Genomic DNA, 12,221 nt, shown 5'->3' with positions numbered 1-12,221 from the left:
CACTGTACATTTATAATGTATTCAAATACTTTTTTATGAATACATTTTATAAATAGGCGGGTCAATAACCCGCTAAAACTTGAATCGGTTGAGTGGGTTGAGGGATTGGGATTGACTTTGTCACCTTTAAATAAGACTGTTTATATTAATCAAGACAATTTTTAAATTAGATAAAACAATTATCTTTAATGGTTAGAAATTACACAATGATGGTCGCGCGCGTTATAACTTATGTGCAGGTGATGTGCTCCTGGCCTTAATGGGCCAAGTCGTGCCTCAATTACTTTGAAAAGATTAGAATGCTCAAAACAAGACTAACATTTTAGTGGCATTCGATATTGGAGTAATGATTTATAGAAACAGTAGTTTTTCGTAGTTAAAGGTGATATTTTTGAATGAAAGACGAACAAAAACGTAGGTAAAGATGTTTTTGTTAATCAAGAAAAAGAATCAAATATAAATTGCAAGAGTCTCCCTCTCTCTGATCTACACTTGACCTATACCAAGATTTTTCTAGTGGCCGAAATTATGTACAGATTCTAGTTTTTGTAGGTGCTGATAAGAAAAGTTTCAAGTATCATAGGTTCTAACAGTAAACCTACCGAACCACCATAGGTTCTTTCAGTAAAACCAAATATTATATACCGACTAAGAAATCTTCCGAGAAGATTAGATGCTTAAATTAAGCATAACTTGCTCAAGAGTTTAATCAGAAATCTTTTAAGCAGCTATAGTCAGATTTAACAAAAAGAAAAGAGGAAACAGAACCGAAGTTTAAAGCAAAAAATATCTTCATGATCAGTAGTTAAAAATGGGTAGTCACAGAAGTAATAGTTTGAAGGAGAAGCACTGTTTCTATGCACAGAAATTGATGTACACTACAAGAAGTTGCTTTACAAGCTTGAGCATGATATCCTACAGACACAGATTTACATCCTTTTGTTTCTTCAATACAAAGAAAAAACGGGGAAATAGAAGAAAAAAAATGGAATCTTACAACTGTGTTAGTGATCCTACAGTGCACCAAGATTTGTCAATTCTTTTCCTCCTAATTGGGACAAAGAGGTCTTTTTTCTACCACATAGAGTGAGTTACTATGAACAACTCCTCCTTCAAGTGATTGCACAAAAGATCTGGCAACACTATGAACGTCATACCTCTATCTTCTTCAAGTGTACAGCAATTGGCATGCCCAAGAACCCGAAAAATACACTTACGAACCATTGACCAAATGAGAGGGGAGTGGTGTTGGCAAATGTTCCCAGATATTCGATGATTATGATTTGGAAGAAGAGAGTTACACCGATAACTGTCACAAATACATAGTTATCCAGTATGCCTTCCCAAACCTCAACTTTTTCCATCTCTCGGGAGTTCACTTCATTGAAAAGCTGCATTTAGAACCAGACAAATGTGTAAGGTAAACCACTGAAGCTTGTCCCCAAACCATACTTGATACTAGAAACCAAATGATTTCACTAAACTTTTAAAATGTTTATAATTTACCTGGCAGAAGACGAATGAGTTGAAAATAATTGTGTTTAGGGTAAGGTTAGCATCCGGGCCATCAAGACGAAATATTGTTTTCCCATATACTTGTAGGAACCATATAACTAAGAACTGATATAAAGATTGGCCCAAGATATTCCTCCACATGACGTTGCTGATAAAGTTTCCTTTCCTCCCTACTGGTGCTCTTTTCATTAGTTCATCATTAGGGGGCTCTGTTGCTAAAGCAAGTGCTCCTAAGGTATCCATGATCATGTTGACCCACAGAAGTTGAACAGCAGTAAGGGGAGCGCTTCCTGAAGCATAGTTCGCAAAAAAACATAGGAATGAGCAAAAAAAAATTGCATTTTGATTGGCTATTCAGCAAATATGACTAAACTGAAAAACAGTTAAAAGAATGGTAGAACAAGAGGAAAAGGCTCCTGACCTGTCACACAAGCTGAAGCGAAGTTAACTACCAACGCAACAATATTAACAGTCAGCTGAAACTGAACAAATTTCTGAATATTTATGTAGACTGAGCGTCCCCATTTGGCTACTGTAACAATTGTGGAGAAATTATCATCCAGTATGATAACATCAGCACTCTCTTTGGCAACCTGAAACCAAAAAAGTCAGGGAAAGGTCAATGATCGTTTCAATCTAATTGTGTTATCTGGAAAAATTTGCAATATAGAGTCAGTGGTCTTAGAAGCTGAACAGCTAAGAGGGACATAATTCTTTTCCTTTTAGTTTTTTCTCTTAATTCAGAGATGCATATTCCAATCTTATTTTTCTTAAAATTCTTTTGTCAGGTAATAGTCCTCTAATTCCTTCACTAGGAAAACAAAATATTCAGGGGCAGTTGTTGCGAGCATTAGAATTGTTACCTATTTAACAAAACATGATCCAAACAGTAAAATGCAAAAGCACGTAGTGATTTAATGCTCCTGCTTCCTTTTTACAGTCCCTACCGTACTTATAGTTCTCAAATTGATTGTGCATTTAACCACCTCATGCAATGAGAATTTGGTACTTCATAAAGAATCCAGACAAGGGATTGTGATTGAAATGAACTAAAAGGAATGAAATATTGTATTCACCTCAGTTCCAGCGATGCCCATTGCAAGTCCAATATCTGCTTCATGAAGTGCTGGAGCATCATTGGTCCCATCACCAGTGACTGCAACAACTTCATTGAATGTTGTCCGCAATTGCTTTACCAATGTGTGTTTGTCTAATGGAGAAGATCTAGCCATCACCTGAAGAAGTAAGAAGAGTGTATTCTTAAATGAGAAATCACAACTAGGGCGGAACTTTTCCAGAAGACGTCTCCTGCAATAATGACTTCATTCTCTAATGAACAAAAATGACTACAGTACCTGAATTTTGGGGATCACTTTAAGCATTTCCTCTTGACTCATTTCCCGGAAAACTGGTCCTTCAATAGCAATACCATCATCTGTCAGTATACCACATTCCCTAGCTATGGCTTTTGCAGTATTAATGTTATCTCCAGTGACCATCCGAACAGTCACGCCTGCTGAACGACAAAGTGCAACAGACTCCTTGACTCCAGGACGAACGGGATCCTTTATACCTACAATTCCTATGCAAGTGTACCCAGAGAGTGGAATAGCATCATCAGGAGAGAATCCATTTTCCAGATCCATATAGGCAAGACACAAGGTACGAAGAGCTTCAGTAGCAAACTGCTCAATGGTGGCATTAAGATTATTTCTTAATGTTTCATCCAAGGAAACAACATCACCATTTGAGTTGATTACTTTGTCACAGGCAGCCAAAATAATTTCTGAAGCACCTTTGGTATGAGCCCTTAAACCTCCTTCAGGAAGCTCAAGCACCACACCCATCAGCTTCTTAGTAGAGTTGAACGGTTCAATTTTTACGAGCTTTCCTGCTTGTCGTTCTGCTTGAAAATCTCCACCAAGTGCTAAACCAAACTCCAATATAGCAGTCTCAGTTGGGGTTCCCAACATCTCACGCTTCTTGCCCTTGGTAGCTACAACTTCTCCACTCGTGTTGTTAAAAATCGACTGCAGCAAAGTTTTGAGCACAGAATTTGGCATTTCAGAGCTAAGTGCAGATGCATCACCTGGTTTGCTCACATCTTTGACATTCATACAGAAGCATGTTTTCACTACAGTCATGCGGTTGGTTGTTAGAGTGCCAGTTTTGTCGCTACAGATGGTTGTAGCTGATCCCATAGTCTCACAAGCTGCTAGATGGCGGACAAGTGCTTTATCATTCATCATCTTTTTCATGGCAAACGCAAGGCTTAAGGTCACAGCCAGGGGAAGTCCCTCAGGAACTGCAACAACCACAATGGTAACTGCAATGGCAAAGTATTCCAAGATTTCCCTAGCTTCTTCCCCAGACCAGCTCCAGTGGGATCCCTCTAGCAGTTTTCGGCCAAACATTTTTTGCAAGAGTACTGCAAAAGTCACAACAGCAAAGAAAAGGCCTATCTTTCCAATGATTGTTGCCACTCCATTCAGCTTAACCTGTAATGGAGTTTCATCATCTCCGCCTTCACTGAGAGTTGCTATCAGTTTTCCCCATTGAGTCCTCATCCCAACTGTTGTAACCAACATCTTGCAAGAACCATCTTGGACCTTGGTTCCAGAAAGAAGAAAAGGATTTTGAGCATTGACCATTACTGGCTCACTTTCTCCAGTCAAGCTGGATTCATCAATTAAAACAGAAAATCCTGAAAGAAAGAGTCCATCTGCAGGGACTTGATCTCCTATCGCGAGATGAACTATATCACCAGGAACTAGATCATATATGGACATCTTTTGTCTGTATCCGTTCCTAGTAACCTGGATAGATATCTTCTTCTTCTCTTTGTCAAGGTCTCTGAACTGTAAGGATTGACGATAATCACTTGTTGCTGTAACAAAGACCACCAGCAAAATACTAGCTACAATACCAAGACCATCATGGGCCCCTACAGGCCATCCCTCCATTACAATGCCAACAATCAGAGAAACAAAAGCACATGCACCAAGGATCATGAGAGTCATGTCTTGAAGGGCTTCCCAGACAAACAACCAAAAGCTCCGAGCTTCACTTTCTTGGAATTTGTTAACTCCAAAAAGTTCCTGTCTGCGAGTTAGGGCAGTTTCATTATCAGTAGATAGCCCATCAGTACTTGACGTGGCCAGCTTATTTGCAATCCCATCCACTCCTCCATGAAATTTCACTTTTTTCAGATCATGGCTTTCAACTACAGATCCTAGCTCGTCAGCGTCAATTTGAAAACCGGCATCTGCAATTTCCTTTGGGACACTGTAATCACTTGGTTGCATGCCTGCCATTTCGAAGAATTAATCTAAGAACATCTTAAGAGGTAACAACACTGAAAGAAAAAAAAAATTCACCTTGTATAAACTGAAATGCAGCCTTTGAAACCAGCACTGCAACTCTCAGTTTCTCCTGTAACACATACAAAAGAAGTCTTAGCCACATTAACCAGGTTTTACCATATGAAATTGCTGAAGTAAATCTATATGCATCCCAACTCGATCCAATCACCATGTTATTGCAAAATCAAATGCATCCCCAATTCAATACCATCAATCACATGAAATCAGGCAAGAGATTTATTCTTCCTTAAAATGACATTACCATGTGGAACTGCTTCAAGAAGAAATGACAATTAAGAATATGATCCCATCAAACACCAATAGCTTTATACATTGTCTATAGTAGAATTTCCTCCTGAAAAGATCCTTGTTGTAGGAGGAACATTAACTATATGTTGAATGTAAAAGGCGAGGTAAGTCCAACAGCACGAATAAAGATGATTGGAACAGGAACAAAAGTGAAGACCATAAATATTGACACTGGAAAAAAAAAAAGGTCAGCAGCCCTACCGAAAGCTCTGATTTTATTTTATTTTGATGACAAGGGAACCTGCAACGGCTACCTTTTGGGTGTGCACACGTTAAACCTCGCTCCCATGTAATAGCTAGGAAACTACACAGTAGAGGCAAGCCGCACTAGACAAACCCCGTGCGATGAACTCGACCGAGAAAGCATGTTGAAGGCTCTGTATACTCAGTAATTTTACTGACTATCTTCAAACACATCAGTCACTAATATTAGGACTCAAATCAAAACTCGTACTACTTGAGATCGGTTACATGAATTATATGTATTAATATGAGTAATTCATGTAGTAATTCGACTATTTTTATTATCATTCTTTATGTATTAATATGAGTAATTCATGTAGTAATTCGACTATTTTTACATCCTACCCTCCTCAGACCCCATCAGACCCCATTTGTGGGATTTCACTGGGTATGTTGTTGTTGTTCTTTCACAACCTTTTCTTCTTTGGATATGGAACCAATTATGCTCAGTGCTCACACATAGGCTAAGTTTACTCTCAAGTCATGGTGGAACTCACGAGAGATCAGGGTTCAAATTTCAGCAAACACAGAGAAAAGCTACACCTCCATTGGCTTCATATTACTGAGCACCCAAACTAAAAATAGTTGTTTCAATTTACTCGTCCAATTTATGAAATCAAGAGAATTTTTATTATATTTCTCCCTTTTTATACTTTCTATTAAATAACTGCATAAAATAAAAGTAATCAAATTTGTAGTTTCAAAATATTATTAATAAAGATAATTTAATAAAATACGTCTCTAATTAAAACCTTCTTAAGGGAGTGTAGCAGGTCTAACAGAGTTAAGTAATATGAAAGCATTTCTACAGAATGGCTATTTCTATAGCTTTGAACTGCTAGGCCACATGGTGGCAACTTTACTATTTAAGTAAGGGATAATGGAAAATGAGAAAGTGAGAGAAGGGTAAGTACATGATTAGTACGTCGCATTGCAGCAGCCTCATAACGCTTGGATAGATTAGCAGTGAAACGAAATCGACGTTTAGGGTTCTTGACAACACCACAAAGGCTCCTCCATCGCTTCAGCACCTCCTCCGACGAGTGCTTCGGCTTCACTTCTCCGAAATTTTCGTTCAAATAGCTTTCCATAATTCTTCTTCTTCTTAATTTCTCTTCTTTACTAGACAATGAACATACATATATATATATATAAAATGAACTTTTGGGGTTCAAACAAAAATACCAAAAATATATCAACAATATGTCTGTCCTACACGGTGAAAAAGAAAAAAAGAGGAAAGGGTTAAAAGGGAGTATGAAGCTTCCAACACATTGTCCTGGAAACTGAAACGAAAGGGAGGAGTTTGGTGCAAAAACAAACGTACAAGTTTTGGGGAAATGGACCTTTATGGATACAAAAAAAAATGGATGAAGAATTCAGAGAGAGAGAGAGAGGAGGGGGGGAGAAGAAGGATCCGAAATTTGGGTGAGAGAAAGTATTAAGGTTTGATGGCCAATGGACATGAAGAAATAAGCTGTGCTAATCACTAGTACTTTTCTATGTTTCCAATTTTTATTCCTTGTTTTATGGTATAGTTGATCAAATTGGACGGGGTCAATGCTTCCAGTTGAATTGTGGGGTCAATGCTTTAAAAGCAATTAATGATGTGATATTTTTATTAACTTACTATATTATGGAGTATTTTAACATGTTTTTATTTGATAGAGTTACAAAATTAAATCCGTATGAAATTACATATATTTGTAACTAGACTGATAGAGATATATTTGAAACACACTATATAAAATTATAATTTGAAATCAGTGTTTAAATATATAATTTGAAATCAAAATTTATACAAAATTATGAATATTTATTAATAGGTGGTGGCGAAATTATGATTTCAAGTTAATATTTAAACATAAAATAGGATTAATATGCATGTTCAAATGGACCTCAAATCTCTATGGTTTAAAAATAAGAAACTTTGATTTAATTTATTCCATATGTTCATCCTTTTTTAGTTGAGAAATTATGGTTCCAATGTTACGCGTTTTGTCAGACACGGCAATTACGCGGCCTCTCTTTTCTTCTTTTACTAAAAAGAGTATTACTTTTATGGTCATTTTTTATCCTTGGTGTGGTCCATCACCTAACTTTTTGTAATTTCATCGTGGACTCCATTTCTTTCAAGTTAATAATGCAAGTCTGCGCACCATTATTCGCGCTATCTGACCCCCAAACACAATGTGTCTAACTACTACCCATTCCAAAAGTTTATAGGCCAAATGACAAGACATTTGTTGTTCAAGAGCTTTTTACTATTACACCTCCAAATTTATGCCTTGCTTCATATATCAGATTTTGATATTTGACAACTTTTTGATTTTAAGGTTGTGTTTGGTATGAAGCAAAATATTTTTTTAAAAAATGTTTTCTTGGAAAATAAGTTAGTTTTTAATTTATTTTTTCATGTTTGATTGGTGTGTGACAAATATTTTTTGAAAAATATTTTGTATTATTTGGTCAGTGAATGAAAATATTTTTAGAAATATATTTTATTTTTGGCTAAAGAGTAGAAAATATTTTTTAGAAAAATATTTCTGACATGAAAATCGATCTTAGTAATATCCAACTCCAACACCTGATGTGGTATCCAACTCGACTTTCAAATTTAAACTCGATCCCGATTTTCGAACGAAAATCCGACCACATCAGACCTAAATTTTAAATAATTTGATTTTTTTAAAAAAAATATCTTAATATTTTTGGGGGGAGTGAGGCGGGGGGTGGGGGTTGGCAGGGGGTCGAATTTAGGGGTAGGGTGAATAAATGAAATTTTCAAAGCTTAAAATATTTTTCAAAAAACAGATTTTTAAGTTTTTTTTTGTGGGAGGGGGGGTTGTTGGGGTGGGGTGAGGGTGGGTGGGTGAAAAAATAAAAAATTGAAATTTTTAAATATTTTCAAAAATAATTTTTTAATTTTTTTTGCTGTAGGGGGGCGACTGAGGGGTTGGGGGCCTCATGGGGTAGGGGTAGAGGTAAAAAAATGAAATTTAAAATATTTTTTAAAATAAATTTTTAAATTAGTTTTTGTGTGGATGGAGGGGGGCGGACTGGTGAGGTGGGGAAGCTGATAGGGGGTCCGGGTAAAGGATGGGTAAAAAAATAAAAATTTTAAAATTTGAAATATTTTTTTTAAAAAAATAAAGTTTTTAATTTTTGGGGGGTAGGGTGGTCAGGGTAGGAATTGATAAAAAATGAAATTTTTAAAATGTGAAATACTTTTTAAAAATAAATTTTTATTTTTTTCTTAGAAAAGAATTTTTTTTTTTTTTTGGGGGGGCGGGGGGGAGGGGAGTCGTCGTAGGGATGGGGTAAAAAGAAAATATTGTAATTTGATGTTAGAGGAGAGTTTTAAAAAATGTTTTCCTTAATTTTTGGAAGGAAATCATTTTCCTTAAATTTGAGGAAAATAAGTTGATTTGAAAAATATTTTTCAAAACATTTAAACCAAATATGAGAAAATTGGAAAACTCATGCCAAACACATCTAAATATCTAATTCAATCCTTAATGACATACTATCCTAATAGTCATAAAAATATCATGATGAATATATTTAGTTATGAAAAATGGTCCTTTTTTTAATCCCCGTAAAGATAGTGATAAGGTATAATACATTTTATTATTATTTTTTTCAAATTTTATTTATGAGACTATACTAGATATATAATAATTGTATATTTAGTGAGGGTAAGGTTTATTATTGTTTGAACCAATTTTTGTAAAATTATGTGTATATGAAATCTTATGATCGTAAAAATATTATTTAGGAAAGAAACACGAAGATGTATAATTTATTGATGCAGCATTTTGCTCATTTGATAGAATTGTGTAATAATTGAAAAAATATCGATAGTTTTCACAAATTATGAAAGGTTTCATGTTGGATCATTCGCACAAATGCCCTTATTTTGAAATAATCTTTAATCTTTACCCTCAAATCTGATAGTCTCTAGTTTGTGCCCGTCAACATTTTAGTAAAAAATAAGTTACCAAAAATATCTCCGACTTTGAAATAACAAACAACTATCACTCGGCAAAATTTATAACCCCGTATCATAATATACCACAAGTTTTGTCATACTGAATAACTTAATTCCAACATAACTTAAATGTAAGAGGCAAAAGTTCAATTTTAGAACCACCAAACTATATCGTAAGAGATATAACTTAATTACTACAAAACTTATGTAGTAAGTGGCAAAACTGCAATTTCAGAACTCACAAATTATGTCATAGGAGGCATAACATAATTTTTACAAAGCTTATTTCATAAGAGGCAAAAGTTCTCTACAAACGTATGTTGAGTGAATTAGGTGATAGAAATACTACACAACTTATGTTGTATAACTTAATTCCTACATAATTTATCCAAACGAGGTAAAAAATTTCTAAACTTATGCCGAACAAATTATATCATAGAGATAAAGGCCTTTCGTCTGTAAATTTTCATTAAATAAGAGGGCAAAAACTAAAGATCATTATATTTGATGGCAAAAATTACAGAGAGCGCCGAAATAAGGTAATCCGTGCAAAAACTACTTTCATGTATAAAAGAAAAAAATAATTAAAAAATTCGAATTGCATATCCAAATAAAATTTCAACTTCAAATTAATATCTCAATCATAATTTGAAACCGCATCAAAACAGACCCTTAATAATACGAGACTGACTAAGAAAACATACATACCCTTAGTAATACGAGAATGTCAAAGAAAACATATATATATGAACCCGTTTGGATAGACTTAAAAAAATAACTTTTATGTATAAAGTGTTTTTAGAACTTTGAAGTGCTGAAAGTTATTTTTATAAATAAGCAGTTGAGTATTTGGATAAAAATGCTTATGTTGAAAATAAGTGTTTGAATTTCAGGATTAAAAGAATAAAAAGGATAGTTTGAAAATTTAGTTAAAATATAAGGGATATAAAAGTAATTTTCATGGTCAAACAAAATAGTTTTAAGCACTTAGAAAAAAAAAGTTAAAAATCCTAACTTTTCATTTTGAAAAGACTTTAAGAATTTTATGGCTTAAAGTTAGAATTAGGCAAACACGTCCAAAAACTAAAAAGGGACTTTAAATTGATTTTGACCAACTTAAAACCCATCCAAACGGACTCTATATATCCTACCAATTTATACGACACACTTTTCTGTAAATAATGACATATTTTTATATTTAATAACAAAACTTTAAAATGGTCATACCTTAATTAATTTTCATTTTGATTTTCACCTTTATCTTCTAATAGAACTTTGAGAAAAGTGCTTTAGATATGAATATAAGCCGATCCATAAATCGACATTTATATGGAATTATACTGTAGTATGATTTATTCAAACACTATTTATATCGAAATAAAAATGCAATCAGACACCTAAATAATCTCACATTTTATCTTTAAATTATTATCCTTTTTTTTCATTCGTAGAAAAACCTTTAGATCAAAAGTTATAATGATGCTATAAAAAGCTTTTCCTGAGACCATTTTACCCCAAAGTTACATATTAAGAGGCAAATCCAAATTAATCTAGACCATTTTACACCAAAGTGAGACATTATGGCACAAATTTGAATTAGAGACGATTTGGATGGCTTGAAAAAAATAACTTTTATGTATAAATTTGAATTACAGCCCGTTTGGATGGGCTTAAAAAAAATAATTTTTATATATAAAATGATTTTAGAACTTTAAAGTGCTGAAAGTTATTTTTATAAATAAACAGTTGAGTGTTAAGATAAAAATGCTTATGTTGAAAATAAGTGTTTGAATTTTAGGGTTAAAAGAATAAAAAGAGTAGTTTGAAAATTTAGTTAAAATATAATGGATATAAAAGTAATTTCTATGGTCAAACAAAATGACTTTAAGCAATTAAAAAAAAGTTAGAAATTCTAACTTTTTATTTTTGACTGACTTTAAGAACTTTATGACTTAAAGTTAGCATTAGGCAAACACGTCCAAAAACTAAAAAGGGGCTTTAAGTTGATTTTGACCAACTTAAATCCATCCAAATGGGCTCTTAGTTATATCCCAAAAGTATGTCCACAGCAGAGAGGGAAAACAAGAGCTTTCAGTGGATTATCACATCAACAACAATATACTCAGTGAGCTAGCCCTACTTAACAACCTCCCTTGATCTTCTGCAGTGTGAAAACCAGAGGTGGTGGAAGGACATGTCGACTTGCAGGAAAAGGGAAATTTGAGCAATTTACAGTTTTATATTCAATTCCACAAAACAGACATTCATTTTTTGATGACATGGGAACCCGCGACAACTATCCTTTAGGTGTACAAAGGGGTAAACCTTGATCCTAGTGTATTAGCGCTAGCAAACCACACCGGAGAGGTAAACCGCACTAGGCAAGTCCCATGCTGCGAGATCGACAACAGGGCCAAGGAAAGGGTTTCGAACTAGAGACCATCCATTATGTAAGTATCAAGCCAAACCATTTGAGCCACCCCAAAGGATTAAACAAACAAGCATTCATTCAACACAGCTTAAACACGAGAATATATGCCCGAAACAGATGGCAAAGAACAAAGATGGACAGCTAAGATGAAGTTGATGAGAGGCACTATAAACCATACTTTAAAAGGCATATATAACTAGAAAATGACTACAACTGAGCAAGAGAACAGAGTATCAAAATCACCTTCAACCATACTTTTGAAGATGTTCTGTAAATATTTCAAGTTGTTAAATAGTCAACTGAACTGACCACTGAGACTTTTCATGACATGGGGAGGAGGGGCTACACAAGCACTGAGCACACAAAAAAA

The 12,221-nt window shown here is 34.4% G+C and overlaps 1 protein-coding gene across 1 annotated transcript; it reads right to left on the bottom strand.

Annotated features, from left to right (window-relative positions):
• Positions 1-828: 828 nt before the first annotated feature.
• LOC129872056 (calcium-transporting ATPase 2, plasma membrane-type-like) lies at positions 829-6,944 on the bottom strand. The gene is made up of 7 exons (XM_055946907.1): positions 6,344-6,944; positions 4,893-4,947; positions 2,871-4,822; positions 2,592-2,750; positions 1,937-2,108; positions 1,507-1,805; positions 829-1,391 (listed from the first exon to the last, which is right to left on the bottom strand). Exons 1-7 carry the CDS (start codon positions 6,518-6,520, stop codon positions 1,152-1,154), a joined length of 3,054 nt encoding a protein of 1,017 aa, XP_055802882.1. The 5' UTR covers positions 6,521-6,944; the 3' UTR covers positions 829-1,151.
• Between the last annotated feature and the right edge of the window lie 5,277 nt (positions 6,945-12,221).

This window comes from Solanum dulcamara, chromosome 11, assembly GCF_947179165.1.
Source record: "Solanum dulcamara chromosome 11, daSolDulc1.2, whole genome shotgun sequence".
NCBI classification, from domain to species: domain Eukaryota; kingdom Viridiplantae; phylum Streptophyta; class Magnoliopsida; order Solanales; family Solanaceae; genus Solanum; species Solanum dulcamara.
This window is presented reverse-complemented; position numbering and strand designations above follow the sequence as displayed.

Coding starts and splice junctions, on each gene's coding strand:
- LOC129872056 (XM_055946907.1), bottom strand. CDS start 6,520: ATGGAAAGCTATTTGAACGAAAATTTCGGAGAAGTGAAGCCGAAGCAC. Junction 2,751..2,870: donor AAGTGATCCCCAAAATTCAG/GTACTGTAGTCA, acceptor TTACTTCTTCAG/GTGATGGCTAGATCTTCTCC. Junction 1,392..1,506: donor ACTCATTCGTCTTCTGCCAG/GTAAATTATAAA, acceptor TTCTAAATGCAG/CTTTTCAATGAAGTGAACTC.